Raw genomic sequence first — 21,101 nt, forward strand, 5'->3', positions numbered from 1 at the left:
AGAGACTAGCACCCTACTCCGTAGTTACTTTGAGTCTTGGCGTCTCTTTTCCCTCTGTTGGTAGCAGCAGCGACGTGCCGGCCCGTACGGACCAACATGAAGGCTTGTGAAACACACCAGCAAACCCCTCGTGGCCTTGACCAGCAAGGGCCTGCAGAGAGCAGTAGTCGTTTCCGTTAGTAGTTCGTCCCAGGCTAGCTAGCCCGTCGGAAAGCCTGCAGAACCCCCACGCCGGACAGGCGGCAACGGGGATTATTTGAGATCGTCTCCCATGGACCCATGGGGGTGAGCAGAGGGGAGGAGGCTGCCGGCGGGCCACGGCGGAGCCACTCACATGGTAGGGAATGCTGCTGCCTGTGGTGTGGTGGTCTCGTCTTGGTCTGTTCTGTCTTGGTCTTGGTCTTGGTCTGGGTCTCGGTCCGGATGGCTTTGTCTCGTCCCCGCCACGTTGGAGGGTTGCAAGAGAGCTGAGAGAGATGCTTGTCGCGAGGACATGAGACGAAACATCCCCCACACGATGACAGCTTTTTTCAACGTCGCGGCAACCAAGACACACGACTTCTGGGGCTGTGTGAGTTTGCCCGGGGTGCCGTTGCCGTTGCCGTTGCCGTTGCCGTTGCCGTTGCCGTCGCCGTCGCCGGGGTCGGGGGCCTGGCCAACATCGACTACTACTCGCTCCAGTACGTTGGCTAGTTGGTAAGAAATTAAGAACCATGCATGCGGTCATGTGGAGGAAACTCTGGGGACTCGAAGCCATCAAACCACCCCGGAGAGCCGGCGCTGACGGGTGGAGAAGGACATGGACCACGGAGTATTTATCCAAGCTGATAAACTCCACCTCCGCAAAGTCCTTGGTCGCCGTAACTTACTGACTCGGTCCTAGTAGACGAAACTAGGATCCGGGCGGTGCTGACAAGCGTTGCCCAGTGCCAGCTAGGCAGCCTTGGAAGAACCAACGTACCCCTTGTCTAGTCTGACGTCAACCTGTGTTGGCTCGTAAACACGAAGCATGTACTCCGTACCGTGTACGTGACAGCCCAGTGTTTGGACGTTGGCCGTCGTTCGTCTTACCGGCTACAAGGGGCGGAGGCTCGTCGAGGTCGTGTCGCGTGCCGGGTCGAGCGTTTCCATGGATCAGCTTAAGTAGCCGAGAGCACCTCCTCCCCCCCCCAGCCTAGAGACTCCAAGGACGCACTGAGTGTCCGGCCATCCGATACAACCAAGCACCCGGACACCTTGGCGTCGTCTCCAAACCATGGACAAGAAAGCGTCTGCTGGTCCGCCGGGATACCCGGGGCCGGCCTTGCATCGCGACGAGCAACGGGGCCGCCGCGGGTCTGCGGCTCTCAACGTCATCGAGAATCCCCTCAAGGTACGTACGCAAACACCCCCCTGCCGGGCTCGTTGCCTCGTCAGTCTTGGCGACCAAGGTGCTGGTCTGACTGACACGGCTGTCTCTGTCTCTGTTTCAAACGGCGGCAGCGCAAATCGGAGCAAGACAACATTCGCGATGCCAGGGCCTTTGCCGAGACGCACGGCATGGCGGAGCACGCCGAGCTCTTTGGCCGCGCTGCCCTCGTGGCGCGAGACCCGCAGAGGTTCGAGACGACGTCGGAGCTTCGCGAGGAGGAGAGGAACGCCTTGGCCTACGAAAGAGATCACAAGTGGCACGGCCCATTCATGCTGTGGTACTCGATCGGTCTCTGTGCCATCGGCGCCGCCACCCAGGGATGGGATCAGACGGGTGCCAACGGTGCCAACCTGTCCTTTCCTGAGGAGTTTGGCATTGCCGGCCAGGGCAGAGACGAGTGGATTGTCGGCCTGGTCAACTCCATCATTTTCCTCACGGCCGGTCTCATGTGAGTGTGGGTGGCGCGACTTGGACCCCAACCGGCCTCGACGTCGTCGTGTTTCTTCTGCTTGTCCATGTCCATGTCCCTCTCCTCCTCCTCCTCCCCCTTCCTTGGCTGCTCACCATGGCTCACAAACTTCAACTTCCTTCTGCAGCGGTGCCTTCATCGTCGACCCGCTCAACCACTACCTCGGCCGACGAGGCGAAATCTTCGTCACAGCCGCCTGTCTCACTGCCACCCCCATCGGGTCCGCCTTTGCCAAGTCATGGCAGGGACTCTTCGCCGCAAGGTTCGTCATGGGCATCGGCATCGGCGCCAAAAACGCCACGGTGCCCATCTACTCGGCCGAGATGGCCCCAGCCAGGACGCGAGGCGCGCTCGTCATGTTCTGGCAGCTCTGGGTCGTCGCCGGTACGACCTGGCCCTTTCTCATTTCCCGACACGTACATTTTGCGTGCTGACAGGCCTCTCTTCTCTTCTCCGCTCGCAGGCATCTTCCTGGGCTTCGCGGCCAACGTCATCGTCAAGGACGTGGGCAAGAACGCCTGGCGTCTCCAGTTCGGCTCCGCCTTCATCCCGTCCCTGATCCTCATGATGGGCATCTTCTTCTGCCCCGAGTCTCCGCGATGGTTGATGAAGCACAACAGGTACGGCGAGGGCTTCCGGTCCATGCTGCGCCTGCGAGCCCACCCCATCATCGCCGCGAGGGACTTTTACTACTCCCACGTCATCTACGAGGAGGAGAAGAGGGAAGCCCGCGGCGCCGGCTACTTTGCCCGCTTGTGGGACTGCTTCGCCGTGCCCAGGATCCGACGGGCAAACTACGGCGCATCTACCGTCATGATTGCGCAGCAAATGTGCGGGATCAACAGTGAGTTCTCTGGACCCCTCTGGAGCTCGACCGCGGTCCGCTCCGGGCCGCGGCGACGTCTCGCGAGAAGACGAGACAGAACTGAGGCGTGCGGGTCTAGTCATCTCCTTCTACAGCTCGTCCATCTTCAGGAGCGTCGGCTACTCCGCCACCGAGGCCTTGTATGCGTCTCTCGGGTACGGAGCCGTCCAGGTCGTGGCTACCATTCCTACCCTCTTCCTCATTGATACCAAGGGGCGAAGAACCCTGACCATGATCGTAAGTCCCTCTCATCATGTGGCATGGGCCTTGGGAGCCGGCACAAGGACTGACGCGTCCATCCGGCAAAAGACGTTTCCTCTCATGTGCATCTTCCTCCTGGCTGCCGGCCTCTCTCTGCTTCCCAACGGTGCCTATCACATTGCGGACCAGGATGTGAACCAGAATCCTGCCAACGACCTAAGACCTCGCGGTGCGCGGATCGGACCTGTCGTGTTGTAAGTATTCACAGGCAAAGGGCGTGCAGCTTTGACCGACCCCTGGTTTACACCGGTCATGTCGGTGGTCATGGCCGCGGTGGTGATTCCTTCTGACTGGCTCTCAAATCACCAGGTTCGTCTACCTGTTTACCATTTGCTACTCACTGGGCGAGGGGCCAGTTGCCTTCCAGTACTCCGCCGAGGTCTTTCCCACGATTCAGCGTGAGCAGGGAATGGCCTGGGCCGTCTGCATCAACAACACCTTTGGTAAGTTGGCCCGCGAGCCCCCGTCCCCCATCGATACCGCCGACAAACCAGGCGCGGCAACGTCGACTTCTTGTGCTGAAGAGGATTCGTCCATTACTTGGCAGCTGGCATCCTTGGCTTGACCTTTCCACGCATGAAGACGGTCATGACCTCAACCGGTGCTTGTAAGTGAAAAGCCCTACAGCCACGGCCCATGATTTTCGCCACGCGTCCCCGTATCTCTGACCTGGATGCACAGTCGGTTTCTACGCCGGCCTCAATCTCGTGGCGTGGGTCATGATCTTTTGCTTCGTTCGAGAGACCAAACAACTCACTCTGGAAGAACTGGATCGTAAGTGGCGCCCCCTTGCTGATTCATGATGGGAGTCGGACCAGGGATGCCCCCCCTCCGCACATGACACTAAGACGGTTCGCAGAGGTCTTTTCGATCCCCACAAAGAAATTCATACACTACGAAGCAACTGTGTGGCTTCCGTGGTTCATCAAGCGCTACGTCTTCTTCCAAAAGCTGCCGCGTCCTCCGCCGCTCATGGAGAAGGCGGAGAGCGAGGATGCCCTCAAGGACGCGTAGGAGCGAGGGACTGCGCACTGTTGCTATGCGGAGTCGTGACCCTGTCGCCGGGATGCAAGCAGGGCGGTCGTCTCCAGGATGACGGTTGGCGAATCGATAGAGTAATGATAGTTTCCACGTCTGCACATGGCCCGGTGACGTTTCTCTGTCGTTGTGTCACGGCGATGCAAACCGGCACATTGACGAAAGGGCATGTTTCGTCCACAGAACCCTTTCTCAGCCCCAAACGAGCCCATCCACATCAAATAGAGCTTCCACATGCTTTGCATAAGCCGTTGTTCCAGCAGCACGAGTAGGTGAGGGAAAAGGAACACATTAAGGAACCCATTGCGACCTCGCCACGTCACGAGATTGCAAAGTGATGCCAATCTCGAGCGAGGAAAGATCGGATTGTAGCAATCAGTTTGCGACGCGTGGCTATGCATGCGACGAGACCGGTGCTGTAACGCACCCTGCCCGGCAATACACGGGCGCCCGACTTACATTGCCATGTGAATGGGACGTGACGGACTCCGACCGCCGTCCAGACTCCAGACGATGCAGTTGCAGAAGAAGCTCGAGTAGGCTCACGAGTCACCCCCCCAAGGTCAAAGAGATGGTCTTATTTCGAGGCCGGGCACCGGATCGATAGATGCTGCGTGGAGTAGCAAGAGCGAAACGTTTCGCCTTCTCCTGCGCCTCCTCCGCCTCCCGCGCCTCCCGGGGCGCGCTCTGCCTCGAGTTGACCCCGCTCCGGCTCCGGCTCCGGCCCCGCAGTCCCGGTCCGCCAGCAACTCGAGTTGACTTTTGAGCCTCGTCCCGCACCTAGCCTGGTCTTCCTGCCATGACCCTCGCTCCCCCATCAGCAGCAATGTCCGCGCCCCAAGACGACAAGGTGCTGCTGTGCGTGCCCTTCATCACGCGCCTCCTCCAGGCCCACCACCGGGCCGCGTGTCCAGGGCGCCCCCTCTTCATCGGCCTCAACGGCATGCAGGGAGTCGGCAAGACGACGCTGGCGGCGGCCCTCGCGGCGGCCCTCCAAGACCGCGGCATTCACACGCTCGTCTTCAGCATCGACGACTTCTACCTCCCCCACGACGAGCAGGTCAGGCTCGCCGCGGGCCATGCCGGAAACGCGCTCGTCCAGCACCGCGGAGAGCCGGGCACCCACGACGTCGCCCTGGCGCAGTCAGTCTTGGCCTCGCTCGCAGACAACACGCCCACCCGCATCCCGCGCTACGACAAGGCCCTCTTCTCCGGGCAGGGCGACCTCCTCCCGGCCTCCCAGTGGATCCGCGTCAACCACCCGGGCCAGCCGCCGGTCCGGGTCGTCATCTTCGAAGGCTGGTGCGTTGGCTTCCGGGCCCTCGAGGCCGCCGAGTTGCGCGAGAGGTGGGCACGGCCCAGTAGGACGCTGCGGAACCACAGACTGCAGCATTTGCAGTTCGTCAATGAGCAACTGAGGAGTTATGACGCCCTTACCGATTTCCTTGACGCGTTTGTGCACATCGACTCGGAGGATGCAGTGTACGTATATGCATGGCGGCAGGAGCAGGAGGATTCGCTGCGAGCGACGAGGGGTGATTCGACGGCGGGCATGACTCCGGAGCAGGTGGTCGCATTCGTGGACGCCTACTATCCCGCTTATGAGCTTTACACGGACGGTCTGAGGAGAGGCGTGTTCAGGGACAGGCCGGGTCGCCAGTTGCGCCTGGTTGTTGACAGGGACAGAAAGGTCAAGGAGATTGTGCAGATATGAAGCTTGCCTCCATACGTCACGAGTTCCATTGGAACTGGTACGTGCGGAAGTATACATGAAGCAAGTAGAGCAATCGTGTCATCAGCCCGACGGGGTATATGTCGGCGTCGGCGCCCCCGTTTTCCATTCTCCGCGGAAAAAATAGCAAAAAAAACAAAAAAAAAAACGCCTCGCTCGTTGATCATGACCTCAACGAGAACCAAGTGCCAACTCCAAAATACATGCATTCCTCGCCGTCTTCACCCCATTTGCTAATTACTGTGTACTTTACTCCCGGTACAGGATAAGTGCTGTTTTCTTTGCCAGCCTTATAGATCCTTATCTCCCACCACTCGTTGGCCATCTTGCTTCATCTTGGCTAATTTCCTGTCAATGGCATCGGTCCGCAAACGAATGGCCTCTTCTCGATGAGAGGCTTCTGTCTCGAACGACCGGATCATTTGGCGCTTCTCGCGCCGAGCATTTCGCAGCCGTTTCATCATGTCCGTGAACTGCGCGGCAAACCAGTCGCCCGAGTCCTCCCAGTCCTCGATGGACATGTTGGCAAAGAATTGGCGCTGCTCATGTTCCCCTTGCTGCTGAAACTGTTCAAGTCTTGATACCAATTTTGAGGTAGACATATCGTGGCCGTTCATGCCAAGTAGTTGTGGCACAAGGTCGAATGGCTCCTCCTGAAGATCTTGATACGTCATGGAACTGAGGACTTTGTCGTCATAGTCCAAGCTTGGTCGTCTACGCTTTTTTTCCTTGGCCGGCGCATTTTGGGTCGATTTCGAGGCTAGGCCGTCTTCTCGAATCAGCTTTGTGCGATGTCCATTTTGCATCTTCGACTTGGGAGCGGCGTGAGCATTTCCAAATGCACCAAGAGCGTCAAAATCGTCATCCGAGTCGTTAACGAGAATGGATTCATTTAACTTCTCCTCCTCGAGATTTTGTTCCCATTTTCCACCCCTCCCTTCGATGAATTTGTCTCTAACCTTGTCCTCCTGGACGGGCAGGGCATTGGTTCCTGGAAGCTGTCCACGATGAATTCGAACTCCGCGCATTGGCAACTTTGCCTGGCCAGGCGCTGACTGAATTGGAAAACTATAGACCGTCTTCTGCGACTTGAATGGCCTTGGGCCTGGTTGAGCTTCGCTGGTGTAAAATCCATCTTTCATAAGTGATGGATGGTAGCGGTGCACGCCTGGAACAACAGAGAGTCGGCCGTCTGCACCCAATGCGAACTCGTGCTCCCGGCTCGAGGCGACCGGAGCTTGCCTAGGTGGTAATCTTTGAATCTGGTTTCGATCTTGACGGGGGTCCTCCACCTTGATATCTGGAGTTCTTCTGATGATTAGGTCCTCAGAGTCATTGGCAGGGGTTGACAGCCCCGATATCATAAAATTTTCCCCAAGCTGCGAGCCGTTGAAGATTTCGTGTTGCGACTGAGTTGCTGAGACCTTGTTCACTGGTTGTCTGGCTGGGGATTGAGGTTTCTGCAGATTTCTGAGCTGACCACCTAGGCGAGGACTTTCCGGGGGCTTGCGGACAGCTCCAGGGAGGGGAAGTCGTGCAAACTCTGCTAGTTCTTGTCGGGTAGGAATATATTCCTTGGCATTTGGCGTGACCGAGCGTTTCTCTGGCTCGCAGTGAGTCGGTTTATCGGTGGCAGCATTGTAGTTGGCGTTGCTATCAGACTTGCCACGAGCAAAAGCCTGAAGCCCACGGCTCTTTGCTTTGAGTCCGGGTTGCATGCTGGCGACCCTCCGAGAACGACTGTGATATGCAATGACAAAGTTCAGAGTACGACGGTGCAAGAGGCAGCTTGCTGGCCAAGTTGCGCGGCTTCGGGAAAAAAAAAAAAAAAAAAGCAGCTGGCCGTGTCGGCGAAGCTCACCCTCTTCGACGGGAGCCCAGGTGAGCTGCAATCGGCGAACAAATGGGCGGAAATGACTTGAGCATCGGACCGTTGACCTCAAGGTCATTGGAAGAGCTCGCACTCCAACATTGGTTGCATGCAACAGGCAATCCAGGCGCCAATGCTCCCGAGCCTCGAGGTCGATCGCGGACACGCCTGAGTCCTGAGTGCTGACGAGAAGACGACGCGTGTGCAGAGCAGTCGGGTGCGTAAAGTGGTTGGCTAAGCGGTTCTGTCGCGCGCCATCAGGTGACAGACAGTGGCAGACCACGACTACCCTACTTGGCAGGAACGACCAGGCACATGCAGCCACGAGAAGCGAGAAGGTGCAAGTGGGCCCTCCGGCTCCGCTGGATGTCAACTGGTCTTCTCTGCAGTCGCCTACTTACTTAAGTACATAACTTGATTGATTATCCGTTATTACTCATGACTGCTACTACGGCACTTTGGAGCACGCCATCCCGCCTTCACGGTCATGACAACTCAACACGTCAGCTAGCTCGCGCCTCGGGTCGCGTCAACTTGATGCAAGCCCATTCCCGCAGCCATCGCTCATACGACGTCCTTGAATGGCGTTTCGGCATCCTGAACAGCGCAGAGGAACCATGCAAAGCTGCTAATCACCATACCGCGCGCGCTCGACCCATGTAGCTGCTTGGGTAGCACAGATTAGCCACGATGAAGGACCCGGCTCCAGGTGCTGCGCCATCATCGTCGCCCCCTCCAACAGCTGCAGAATCGAGCGTTTCCGAGCTACCTGCGTCTGGGCAGACGCATCTGTCTGAGACGGCGACTGAAAACTCCATCCTTCGCCTCCGACCCCCGAGGACCCTTCCCCGTATGTGCTGCCCAAACAAGACTGGCCAGGCCCGCGTGCTCAGCCAGCAGTGCACAAATTTGCGCCGTGCTAATGGTTCATGAACTCGACTACAGCTTGGATTGATTCCTACGAGGAGAGATACGGCCCCGTCAGCGATGAGCAGCTTCGTCTTTTGCAGCCACCAGCGCGTATCTTGCACCATCAAACCAATTCTTCTCCGAATCCACCTCGACGACGTGTCTCCAAAGATGGCTTCGTCGCCTGGGATGACCCGGCCCTGGGGCCAGCCCAGACTGCTCGTTCCAGAATCCCTCACTTCCTTCGATATGGACGCGCTTCTATGCGCGGCAGAAAATGGGATCACTTGCGCTCCAACGAACCCGTCATTGTTTCCACCCATAGACCGGCTCCAGCCCAGAGCGCCTCGTCATGGTCTGACTTTATACGGTCGTCCTCATGGGGGCGGATGCCCAATGTAGAATCCCAAATCGTCGATTATCGGATCCTCGATCAGATGCAACCGACATTCAACAAGGAAACGGATGTTCAGTTCCACCACACAGACGTGCCTAAAGATCATCCAAGTTTGACGGCTCTGCCCGGGCGTTTCTGGAACGGAATCATGCGGTATCCGCTGTCGCCGTTTCTATTCCGGTTGGGCGTAATGGTGACTTCGATCCTGGCACTTGGAATTGCAGCTCGGATATACCAACTGGAACACAACATCAACCGCAGCAGCGGTGCTGAGCAGTCCCAGGTAGTGGTTGCCATCGTCGTGGACTGTTTAGCAATTCCTTACATTGGCTACATGATATGGGACGAGTACACGGGCAAACCACTTGGTCTGCGGTCAGCCATGTCGAAGATCTCACTGATCCTGCTGGACTTGTTCTTCATCATATTCAAGTCTGCGAGCACGGCCCTGGCGTTTGAGAGTTTTATATATCACAATGTGCAGCAGAGGCAAATCATTCGTTTGTCCCTGGCTCTGGCTGTCTTTCAGCTCATTGGTCTCATTTCGTGGTCGATGACTTTTACCATCAACGTTTTCCGAACCGTCAAGCGGCTAGGAGGTGGAGGGGACGATAGTAATGCGGGTGGTGTTTGATGAGGACGGACAAGGCATGTTCACACTGGCCTTGACAATCTAGCCCTGAGACGTTTCTCTGGCTGTTTAGTAACTATTGTAATCACATGATGGGCGCTTCGGGGGTTTGTTTGCAGCGAGATTCCAACCACACGGTACATTCATGATTAAGCCATTGTACGTACTGAGAATTGCTACGGTGACTGCTGGTCGACGCGCAAAAAAAAGCGTCGCCATCTCTCCATGGCTTTGGCGTTTATCCCAGCCAAACTCTTGTCCCTTTTTAAATGCACATTCAGACCCAGTAGCTTGAATAGCAGGCATTCTCGCTCTGGACATTGCAGCGGCGCTTGCTGTCCGTGGGAAGTCGACTTTGGCGCTAGCCTGTTTTGGTACAAAGTGGTATTTTTAGGAGGTACTTTTTGGTACATCAGGTCCCAAGGCTGACTTGACTGGTTGACTGAGACTTCACGGCTCTGGAGATCGCCTCTTGTTCGGCTACTGTCATGACTTGCCTTTGGCCAAAAGCCTCGACCGCATCTTTGTGCTGATTCCGCGCATCCCTTTGTTCCTGCGACTCAGACCCGGCTGCGTGCATCCGCACAGCTTTCCCTTGCCTGCTCGCTTTTGTGCATCGCCAACAGTTTCCTTCCGCGTGGTGCGCGCCGGCTCGAGACGGAACCACATCGCAGCCTTGGCCTACGTCCCAAGCCTGAGCTCCTGCATCGTTCCTCCAACCTGCTGCATACCTGCATACCTGCATGCCGCGCCGCAGCTTAGCCTAAACGCCTCCTTTGACCTTTCAAACCTCACTCCCTGCCCGAAGCAGTCCCTTTCAGCTTCAGCGCCAGGAGTCCAGGACGCTTCCAGGAGACATCCTCACGGCCCTTCTCGTCAGGCTTGCCTTGGCCGCCGCCGTCGTCACCGTCGCAGATCCGAGCTCTCTCGCTACCCGTGTGCTCCTTAGCCCGCACGACTCTCGACTCGAACACGGCGCTGCCTGCTCGTGACGACTGCGGCCACGCCGTCTCTCCAACATAAAGATGGCTGCACGGATGGTCAGTCCCAGCCAGATGCCTCCGGTCCCCAACAGAGAGGACATCGGGGCGACGTAAGATGCTCCTCCCCGACCGCTGCTGAACGACAAGGCATGGCTGACGTGTTGTGCATTTCAGATGGCAATATCTCCAGTCTGGCATCACTCGTATCATGAATGAACTAGAGAGGGGAATCGACATGCAAATGTACATGGGTGTCTACACGTGCGTACTTTCTTCTTCTCGTCTCGTATCGACTCGTCAAGCTGTCGCCACGGTCAGAGAGTAGTATGCTGATTTGCCATGGCACACAGCGCAGTTCACAACTTTTGCACGTCACAAAAGGCCGTTGGTCTTACCGGGCCAGCCATGCAGTCCAATCATCGTGGAGGTAAGTCATGACGCGGCAGGTCGATGCGTCTGGCGCCTTTGGCCCTCAGTTTCAGCTAACACTTTGATTCGTGCATAGCCCACCTATTAGGCGAAGAACTCTACAACAATCTCATTACCTACCTCCACAAGCACCTCGAGGAACTTGTTGAGGCATCGAAATCGCACACCGACGAGGCACTGCTGGCATACTACATCAAGGAATGGAACCGATACACCAATGCGGCAAAATACATCCATCATCTCTTCCGATACTTGAACCGTCACTGGGTCAAGAGAGAAATCGATGAAGGGAAAAAGAACGTTTACGATGTCTACACTCTCCACCTCGTACAGTGGCGCAAGGTTCTGTTCGAGCAGGTCTCGGGAAAGGTAATGGACGCCGTTTTGAAGCTGGTGGAGAAGCAGCGAAACGGCGAGACAATTGAGCACAACCAGATCAAACAAGTTGTCGACTCCTTTGTGTCCCTTGGTCTGGATGAAGCTGACATGTCGAGATCTACGTTGGACGTTTACCGCTACCACTTCGAGCGGCCCTTTCTGGAAGCCACCGCAGAATTTTACACGGCAGAATCTAAGCAGTTTGTTGCCGAAAACAGTGTTGTTGAGTATATGAAAAAGGCTGAGGCGCGACTGGCCGAAGAGGAGGAAAGAGTCCGCATGTATCTGCACCAGGACATCGCTGTGCCATTGAAGAAGACTTGCAACACAGCGTTGATTGCCGAACACTCGACACTGCTGCGGGAAGAGTTCCAGGTCCTCTTGGACAATGAGCGAGAGGAAGATATGGCGAGAATGTACAGCCTTCTCTCCAGGATTCCCGACGGTCTGGACCCGTTGCGGACTAAATTTGAAAAGCATGTGCTCAAAGCTGGTCTCGCCGCTGTCCAGAAGGTACAGTCTTCCGAAGGCGACAGGCTTGAACCCAAAGTGTACGTGGACGCGCTACTCGAGGTGCATTCACAATATCAATTATTGGTCAAGCAAGCATTTAATGACGAGCCCGAGTTCACGCGCTCGCTGGACAACGCGTGCCGGGAGTTCGTCAACCGCAACGAAGTATGCAAGGACACTTCCACAAAGTCGCCGGAGCTACTAGCCAAGTACACGGACGTCCTGCTCCGCAAGAGCAGCACCAGTATAGAAGAGGGCGACTTGGAGCGAACATTGACCCAGATCATGACCGTTTTCAAATATATCGAGGACAAGGACGTATTCCAGAAGTATTACTCCCGGATGCTGGCCCGACGTCTCGTCCATAGCAACTCATCATCGGACGACGCTGAAACTAGCATGATCAGCAAGCTCAAGGAGGCCTGCGGCTTTGAATATACAAACAAGCTGCAACGCATGTTCCAGGACATGCAGATCTCGAAGGACCTGAACAAAGACTTCCGCGGTCACCTGGAAAGCGTTGACTCGCTCAAAACCGTCGATTCAACCTTTTCCATTCTCGGTACCGGTTTCTGGCCACTGCAGGCCCCATCAACGCACTTCCACCCGCCCGTGGAAATTGCGACAGAGATTGAGCGCTTCACGCGGTTCTACAAGCACAAGCATGACGGGCGCAAGCTGACGTGGTTATGGCATTTGTGCAAAGGCGAAGTCAGGGCGGGATATTGCAAGAACAGCAAAACGCCATTCACGTTCCAGGTTTCAATCTACCAAATGGCTATTCTTTTACTATTCAACGAGAAGGACACCTACACATATGACAACATGGTCACCGCAACACAGCTGAGCACCGAGGTTTTGGATCAAGCGCTGGCCGTCATCCTAAAGGCCAAAGTGCTGTTGATGGATGGTGGCTCAGGCGAAAAGCCTGGGCCAGGGAGGTCCTTTAGCCTCAACTACGAGTTCAAGAGCAAAAAGATCCGGGTCAATCTCAATTTGGGCGGGGTGAAGGAGGCCAAACAGGAAGAGACCGAGACTAACAAGACCATTGAGGAGGACCGCAAGCTAGTCCTTCAGGTGAGCGCACCCAAATCCTGTCCACAAGACAGAGAGGTAAATGACCTTGTTCTGACATTGTACACAGTCGGCCATTGTCCGAATCATGAAGGCACGAAAGAAGATGAAGCACACGCAGCTGGTGAGCGAAACCATCAACCAGATTCGCTCGAGATTTGTCCCCAAAGTTGGGGATATTAAGAAATGTATTGAGATCCTCCTGGACAAGGAGTACCTTGAACGCTTGGATGACGACGAGCTGGGCTACCTTGCATAACGTCACACCCTGAACGCACTCACTCCTCTGCGGTGTGGACAGCATCGACGACGATTGTGGCGGATTATTTGCCACAGCACAGCATCCGATTGTATCAAGCAACCGTGCCACGGACTGCACCAGGATTGTGTAGTGCTGCATCCCGGGTTCCTCTTGTTGTATTATGTCGAGCGCGTAGGGCCTTTATGTTCCTCGCTACGAATGCACACAATCCTATCCCATGGACTGCGACTGCATTCTCGCCTCTCTGACGGCATATATCATTAGCAGGGGTGGATAGCATCCGTAGAGCATAGTGAAAAAGACAGCCACTGAACGTAGAATCCTGCGTCGTTTCAACTTGAAAGAGGGGGGATGGAAGTCCGGCCACGGTGCGGCCTGGTCCTTCTCCCTCGTATGTATGCATTTCGCTGCCTGCATGGGGTTGGACAATCGGCACTGGAGCACGATTGCATGGGGCAAAAGTACGGGACGGGTCTGTAGACAAGGCGAAGGAAGGAACAGTATGAACAACGGGAGAAGAAGAAGAAGAGGAAGAGGAAGAAGCAGCAGCAGCAGCAGCAGCAAACCAGAGAGAGGTCGCGATACAGACTTTCAGGGAAGCAATCAATACATAATGCATTACCATATATTCGTCCGCCATGAGCAACTTTGGTCCTCGTGGGTCAACATTAGTGCAACCAGTAAGTAGTCTATCAAAGTAGATTTTACAAAACCAAACCCCCAATGGCTGTAAATGCCCGTCTCGTTTATATGCGCAGTCAATAAAGCCCTTTTCCCCTTCGCACCAGCGCGACCATATCCATTACAGTACCAACCTACAACAGCACCACCAACTACTCGCTGGCTTGGACTTTGGTATCCTCCCCCCCGGGCGTCTCTGCCATGGCCATCTTCTGACTCGTCTTGGCGCCCGTGACGTCCTCCTTCTGGAACCCATTGTTCTTCGAGCCCAGCGCAGCATCCTCGTCCCTTGCGGCGTCACTCGCCTTTTCGGGCGAGGGCGACCCCGCCACGTCTTGGAAGGAATCGTCCACTTCTGAAGACCCCCCGACGGGCCGGTCAGAGGCTCTACTTGGAATACTCCCGCTGAAACTGGCGTGCGTACCGGGCCTCTTTGCGTCATCTGTGCTCGTGGACCGCGAGACGGGAGGGCTCACCATCTGGTAGTCGTTGTCAATGGGACTGGTGGCGACGGCGGGATTGTTGTGCGCGCCGGGGGAAGGCGATTTCTTGCCGCCCCAGCCAGATGCCCAGCCACCTGTTTTGCGTTTCTCTCCAGCCCAGCTTGCCCAGCTGGACATGTAGGCGGACGCTTTGGCGCCGACCGAGTTCATGGTCTGCTGGGCCCTGGCGAGATCCACGGGATACGGGGGTTTCTCCGTGGAAGACTTTTGGCCGGGCGTTTGAGCGCGGGACTCTTCTGCGCGACGGCGCTGGGATTCGCGCAGGTACTCCATGTCGGAGTAGAGCTTGTTCAACATGGTCGAGGCCTTTTCTCGACCAGCGGCAAAGTTGCGACCGAGAATGTCGCGGCCCTGCGCCAGGCGTTCGTCAAGATGGAGATCTTTGATCTGACCGGCAACACGGCGTTGAATGTCGTCAATGGTAAGACCCCCGGCACAGGGATGTTTGGGTTCCGAGACGGCGAATAGGTTCGTGTCAGTGTGAGCATCCCACATGCGATAGTTGTCGGTCTTTTTCCATGCTTCTATCCATTCGGAGCCAAAGTCTACGGCAGGATCGCTGTCGGCGGCGAGGGCAGAAGGATCCTCGCCTTGTGAAACGAGAAAATTGCGGAACTTGACGGACGATATGAGCCCCAGCATGTAGGCCTCGAACTGTGATCTGATAAACTGTTCGCTTCCGATGTACTGCATATTCTTGGGTCTGCTGGGGTTGGCTTCGTCCCATGTTTCGTTAACCTCATGGGTGAGAAAGTCTATCCATCGACGGTCTGCAGGTGTAAGGGCTAGTGCCGCCTTGAGAGATGGCGATGTGATGCTGACAGTGTTTTCGTCCAGGTTGATGAGGATGTCGCTGTGTCTGTCCTTTTGCTGGAGCAGCAGTGAATTGGTGCTGCCGACAATATATGACTTGGTGCCAAAGTCGGCCAGGACATCCAGCTGTTGCAACGGCGTATAAGGCCCAAAAAAGCCACCCTAGGAGTCGCGTCAGTTGAGATGGTTGCGGCAAAACCTGGGTATGTCTTGTCCAACCTTGCCAAAGATTTGCAGTGGGAGGCCCATAAAGGTCAACAGAGAGTTTCGATTGCTGCTCTGTAAAGTTGTGGGCTTGGCAAGCTTCTTCTCGTAGCTGTCCAGTTCGGCGTCTGCACAGTCTTCCAGATTGCGGATCAAGCCGGGTATCAGAGAAATGAGAGAAAACTGAACCATGCACAGGCGATCACATCTCGAGCCAAAGAAGAGCATCTGCAAATCATTAGAATGGCGCAACATGAAGTGCATAAAAGGCATACCTTTGGCTGCAGTAAGCAGCACTTCAACAAGACTAATGCTTGCCACTTGAACTCATGAATGAACTCACGCAGACTCATGCCCAAGTGCTGGTCACGCTCAGATTCTTCCTTCAGGAGGCCCCTGGCCTTTTCGTCAGCAAGACTCTCTTGAAACCGGCGCAAGATGTCAATGTCTGTGAATTCGCGTTGGGCAAACCATGCCTGGGTGACAATGCTGAGCCGCTCACGCAACATGCCAAAGGATTGTGGACTATCTGCAATAACAACCACGGCCTTTTGCACTGTTGATCTGGTCACATCCGCAGGGCGGTGAACTAGTTGAGACGCATCGAGCTGCCGCGTACACGATATGCCAAACAGTGATGTGGCAGGTTCAGCGTCGGTCTTTGGTTTCAATAGCGTAAAGTAAGAAAAGTCCTCTTCAGAGCTAATATCTCAGTCAGCAATGTTTTCTCCCTCCCCCCTCCCCCCCGGCCGAGGACAGTAGGGGCCCCTCTCGCTACGTACGCGTGAGCTCCGTCACTCAGCGCCATGAATGGCAACAGTGGCCAGTTATATTTGATAGCCGGATCAACTCCCTCGTCGGCACCAAACCACGTCTCCACCTCGGGTCCCCGGGCGTGATGGAATCCAACAACCGTTACGAGCGGCGAGAATCCATTGCCGGCTGGGGGGTCCGTGTTGGCGAGGCCGATGGGAGTCATTGCCGGCTCAGTATCCGCCTCATCCGGAGAGGCTAGGCCGTTTTTGCCTTTCACGTCCTCGGATGCCATCGTTTCGAGCCTTTACCGCGGCCACAAGCGTTGTTCAAAGAGCAGCTTTCCAATGCCGTAGCGCGCCATGCGCAGAAGGATTGTCGCCAATGTTCAACTCGACGATATTGATCTGCTTTCCAGCTTGCAGATGTCTCGCTCAAAGCGATGTGGCTGTCGGCCAAACGAAAATACACATAGGTAGGTGTAGGATAAGGGCCTGTCCAGCGTCGACAAGGAGCACTCGAGGGTGTCGGGAAAGCAACGTCTCGTGACGTGTCCCGCACTACAGGTTTGGAGGGCAGAGAGCGATGGAGAAACAGATGGCGGGAAACGGGAGGAGGCAAAACGAATGGTCGGCAGTGTCTCGCCCGGGGCCAGTCGATTTCTCAATGTGGTGCAAAGTATAGAATATGCAAGGTGAAGTGTCAAATGCGGCGGGGACGCGGGTGTGTGTCTGCCGGCGATATCGTTGGATGTCGCGGTGCGAGGCCGTCGCGAAGGCGCAGCGATGATCAAACGGCGGAACCAGCACGAAAGACTCGGCGGCGGCAGGTATTGTCTTGCATCTATTCACCTCCTTAGCTCGGCGCCTCGTGATGGCTCCGGTTGCAGGTTCTTGGCACTGTGAGGGAAGATGAAGAAACACCGACAACTCCCATCAAAGACCACGGAGTAGAAATAATTTCACGACCAAAGAAGCCGCCCCGCCAACGCGCCAGCCCCAAACGGGGAAACAAAGGCCCTCCGGCAGCCACACTGCTCAGTGCTCACCGGCCACTGCCAGTCACGTGAATGAATGCCGCCCCCCGCCCTCGCCCTGCAAGGACCGACTCCGACGGAATGACGCAACAAGGTCAACAAGCCGTGACGAAGTCGTGTCGACAATGACCATCTCAGATGCGACGCTCGTGGAGCTGTGGCAGCTATATTTATACATAGCTACCTACCGTCTCGCCTACCGGACTGTCTGCCGGCAGAATCTGGCCCCGACGACAGCACCTAGCCGACGGGACAACGGCTGGCGAGTCCAAACTTGAGATAGTAAGAACGGGGATTCCCCTGGGCTTTTCTTGCAAGTCGCTTTGATGCGTGGCCCGACGGGGACTAGATTCATTCGGTTTTAACACACATCATTGCCCCTGGAAGCATCACAAACACTTCACAACTGGACTATTTCTGTACAGACGACTTTCCGAGACCGTTTCCTGCGTTCCAGCCCATGTAATGACAGACCAGATCCAGGCCGATCAAGGCCAGCTGAGACGCTGACTTGGCTTTGTACCCTGAAGTGGTACTGCTGTCCATGGTATTCTTGCTTCAAGCATTACGCGTATAAGATGGCCTGCCCGCTTCCAAACGCGCAATGACTTTGCTCCAAACCAGCATCCAGCCAGATCATTCTAGCTCTATCCTCGTCATTGTCAATCGGTTGTCCCACAGGCGTCCCAATCTGCCTCCCAGCCCACTCACTATGAAGGCCACAAAGGCGTTGGCAGTGTCCCTTATATGGTTCTCATCGGCCGTATGGGTCGCAGGGGCCGAGACCGATGGATCTTGTGAATGGAGGCTAGCGCTGGACAACACACCTGAACCCAGGACCTGTAGTATTTTTCGGCGCTGCCCTGGAGAAGATTGTTTTTGCAACGGCCCTCCTTTGAGAGGACGCTGCCGGTCCTCCGTAAGTTGGACACCTGAGCATCTGACTGAGAGGAGGCTTTTTCTAATGCATCGCCGGCAGCAGGGTTAGGGCGGAGCACAGATGCTTCCTGAAGCAACGCGAAATCCTTGTTGGCGCCGAGTCTACTGGTTGCAATCGTCCTCCATTGATTCAGCTTTAGCCCGGCCGATGGTGCATCATGTCCCACGTCATGACGAGGTCGCTTTCGACCTTGAGACAAGCTGCTACGGCGCAGGCCTTGCTGGGTCTCGAGTTAGCATGGGCTCATGCGAAGGGTCTCTTTTCGGGCGGTTAGCAATGAGGCATCCAGAACTGCGCGCTTGCGTTCTCTGCGGTAGCATCATCAATCAGATATTTGGACAGCGGCAATGTATGTATGTGGTTGGCAGTAGCATATTCAGCATAGTCCTCGGCATACTTAAGTAGTCAACTTCTGATGTGGTTGGCTGGCGTGACTCATCGAAGAGCACGAATTATAAGCAACCAACTTGTTGGTTGTACAGCGTCATGTCTCGTCTGGATTCGTCATAATATCAGATATAGCGTTTCCTATTCAGAGGCTGCGGCTGGTCAGTTGCCCGCCCAAGTTGTCGCGCTCCGTTACATAGTTAGGCTACCAAGGACGATCTGGCAAGGACCAGCCAACAACTAATTCGCAAAGGGGTCGCGAGGCCACGATAGAAGCCTCCCAACAAAGGAGCTCAGTAACTACCTTGGGTTTCAGTCAAGACCTACGACACCAAAGCTGTTTATTATACTACTTTGAACACATATGTACACATTCAAACTACGCCCTTATCACACGCTTATTATCAATATAGCGGCGTGTTGCGTGCTGCGGCTTTCAGACCAGTTGCCACAATAAAAAGCGTACCTTGCGTGTAGAGAATCTAGACATGGAGGGATGAGAAAGTCGTGTAAACATCCAAAAAAAACTAGTCGTTTTCGGGGAATAGGCGTCCTGAGCATCCACGACATTATGAAAACAATAGGCAGTGGTGAGCTTGTAGCAGGTGGTTCTTGGATTGCAGTTGGGCACCGAGTACTCCGTATTTCGCGCCATAGTCTGGATGTGTCCAGATACTAGGAGTTGGAGCCTCTTGGAACGGTCCGCCTATCGCAAAATAAGGCTACTGGAAGCCAAGACCAGAGAGGCCACTTGATGACGTGAACCATATCAAGGCGGCCATCTCTCTACACCATGGAACCGATGAGCAAGGAAACGTGGGGCCCATGGTTTCAAGTCGTGGGTGCCATCTGCCGCCTTTCTGTATCTTTCATCTTGTGCGTTAAAACCGTTTGTTTGGCTCTGGAGGTGCGTACAGGATATTCGACACTCCAAGCGGAGCCCCGGGAGTTTAGGACCTTAGCCTCACTTTGTATATATGTGCGCAGCTGCATTTTAACCACGTCTTGATCGGACAGCCCAGTGAGGGCGGCGTCGAAGGGAATTCCAGTCCTGATCTCTCAGTAGTCAGTACAAGCCACTGCCGGCGCCTATGCATTGCATGAGACAAAACAACGTGCGAGCATTGTGTCGGTAACGGCCAGGGGCATGGAGGCGTCAGAAGTGCCTCCACCTTCTCGCACCCTGTGCAATCAACACACGCTGACGATTCTGTCTGCGGCAATTGCCGGGCTACCGGCACTAGCCTTCACGCCTTGCCAAAGGGAGCAGGCAGTGCGTCGCTGGGAATGCTGGTCTGTGGTGTGTGGTCTGTGATCTGTGGTCCGTGGTGCTTCCGCGGCAGACGGACTGCAGCTTCCAGCACATGAATATGATATGGTTGTCATCCTGCAGACGCCTACACGTGGACGACGCCGGCTTAACCGGACCTGTCACCACAGGGCCGACCTGAGAGCGACCACAAGGGCAAACTTGGTAGGTCAGTAACTTTGCAGACCTGTTCGGGTCCATTGGGCCACGTGTAAACCCCTGTCACGTTTGGTCAGCCAGCAGTGTCTCATTAAAGAAATGAACATGCTGATTTTGATTCTGCAAGTCGTCGATGAGTGTCCGTCTGTATTTTATAATTAGCGCAGCGAGATCAAATCAATGGGGCCTGCCTGATTGGACTCGGTAAGGCCAATAATTCCTTGCATCTTGCTGGCCTCCAGCGTAGAAACCACAGATGTTGTCCGTGGTTAAAATTGCACAAGGGGGCCCAGAACAGTTGCCGCCCCCCGGGGTCCCTGTCGTTCTCGTGGCTCGTGGATGTTGGCTGCGGACGCTGAGTGGATGATTCACTTGGCTGAACAGTCTGCCGCGGCGATCTTGTCTCTTGTCTTGGGTCCCTTGATCGTCATCTTGTCTCCCGCCCGGCGGAGCTGAGTGGCCATGCGCCGGCCATCGTGGTAACGTCTGCTAAGCCCGTCGCTCCAACCAATTCTGGGCTTCAGCACCGGGGGAGTAATGCAACGGCAATCAATGAAGCGGGCAAGCCAGTAACAAGTCTGCGTTGAATGGGCATGGAATCCTGTAGTAAACTTTGGGGCCTCGTCGCGGTCATCCACCCAAGTCAGAGCGTGCCAGAGCCAGGCCGCGAGAGCATGGCTATGATCGGGTGGTCAGCACAACTCCCTGCAGTACTCCGTAGTACGAGGTTGGTATGCATGTCCCGTCAGTGAAATATCGATATTGGCAGCTGGCGGATAAAATGCATGGCGGCCCTATGAGGAGGTGGCACCAATGCAAGCCATGATCCGCTGCGTTGAACAACGGGCTTCGAGAGGCTGCCTTGAGGGACACTTTTTTGTTTCAGGAACAGTCGTGCTTCCCTGCGCCTACGTTTTGCTTCGTTGCCGGCTGGTATTCCACGTCCATGTCTCGCCCATGGTTCGAACTAACTACTATTAGTACGGGCGTGTCTAAAACCACAAACGCAAAATTTTGTTTTCAACGGTCAGGGTCAGGGCCCAGGGGTCGAGGCAAGGTCGTCACGACGTCGTCGAGACGTTACGAACAGGCCG

The 21,101-nt window shown here is 55.6% G+C and overlaps 6 protein-coding genes across 6 annotated transcripts; 4 read left to right on the forward strand and 2 right to left on the reverse strand.

Annotated features, from left to right (window-relative positions):
- Nucleotides 1-1,255: 1,255 nt before the first annotated feature.
- Nucleotides 1,256-4,020, forward strand: MAM_00540 (General substrate transporter; the record flags this gene model as incomplete). The annotated part of the gene is made up of 9 exons (XM_040819339.1): nt 1,256-1,372; nt 1,483-1,859; nt 2,008-2,264; nt 2,344-2,724; nt 2,825-3,200; nt 3,316-3,449; nt 3,554-3,613; nt 3,688-3,780; nt 3,866-4,020. 9 exons carry the CDS (start codon nt 1,256-1,258, stop codon nt 4,018-4,020), a joined length of 1,950 nt encoding a protein of 649 aa, XP_040682604.1.
- An 850-nt stretch (nt 4,021-4,870) lies between these two features.
- Nucleotides 4,871-5,758, forward strand: MAM_00541 (Signal recognition particle, SRP54 subunit, GTPase; the record flags this gene model as incomplete). The annotated part of the gene is made up of 1 exon (XM_040819340.1): nt 4,871-5,758. One exon carries the CDS (start codon nt 4,871-4,873, stop codon nt 5,756-5,758), a length of 888 nt encoding a protein of 295 aa, XP_040682605.1.
- A 308-nt stretch (nt 5,759-6,066) lies between these two features.
- MAM_00542 (uncharacterized protein) lies at nt 6,067-7,494 on the reverse strand (the record flags this gene model as incomplete). The annotated part of the gene is made up of 1 exon (XM_040819341.1): nt 6,067-7,494. One exon carries the CDS (start codon nt 7,492-7,494, stop codon nt 6,067-6,069), a length of 1,428 nt encoding a protein of 475 aa, XP_040682606.1.
- An 842-nt stretch (nt 7,495-8,336) lies between these two features.
- Nucleotides 8,337-9,586, forward strand: MAM_00543 (uncharacterized protein; the record flags this gene model as incomplete). Its single annotated transcript, XM_040819342.1, has 2 exons — nt 8,337-8,496; nt 8,592-9,586. 2 exons carry the CDS (start codon nt 8,337-8,339, stop codon nt 9,584-9,586), a joined length of 1,155 nt encoding a protein of 384 aa, XP_040682607.1.
- A 1,319-nt stretch (nt 9,587-10,905) lies between these two features.
- MAM_00544 (cullin-1) lies at nt 10,906-13,219 on the forward strand (the record flags this gene model as incomplete). Its single annotated transcript, XM_040819343.1, has 3 exons — nt 10,906-10,993; nt 11,072-12,963; nt 13,031-13,219. The coding sequence occupies 3 exons, from the start codon at nt 10,906-10,908 to the stop codon at nt 13,217-13,219; spliced, it is 2,169 nt and encodes a 722-aa protein (XP_040682608.1).
- Nucleotides 13,220-14,055: 836 nt separating this feature from the next.
- On the reverse strand, nt 14,056-16,471 carry MAM_00545 (LAlv9 family protein; the record flags this gene model as incomplete). The annotated part of the gene is made up of 4 exons (XM_040819344.1): nt 14,056-15,381; nt 15,439-15,651; nt 15,699-16,125; nt 16,206-16,471. The coding sequence occupies 4 exons, from the start codon at nt 16,469-16,471 to the stop codon at nt 14,056-14,058; spliced, it is 2,232 nt and encodes a 743-aa protein (XP_040682609.1).
- Between the last annotated feature and the right edge of the window lie 4,630 nt (nt 16,472-21,101).

The sequence above is a fragment of the Metarhizium album genome (genome assembly GCF_000804445.1).
Source record: "Metarhizium album ARSEF 1941 chromosome Unknown scaffold_1, whole genome shotgun sequence".
In the NCBI taxonomy this organism is placed as follows: domain Eukaryota; kingdom Fungi; phylum Ascomycota; class Sordariomycetes; order Hypocreales; family Clavicipitaceae; genus Metarhizium; species Metarhizium album.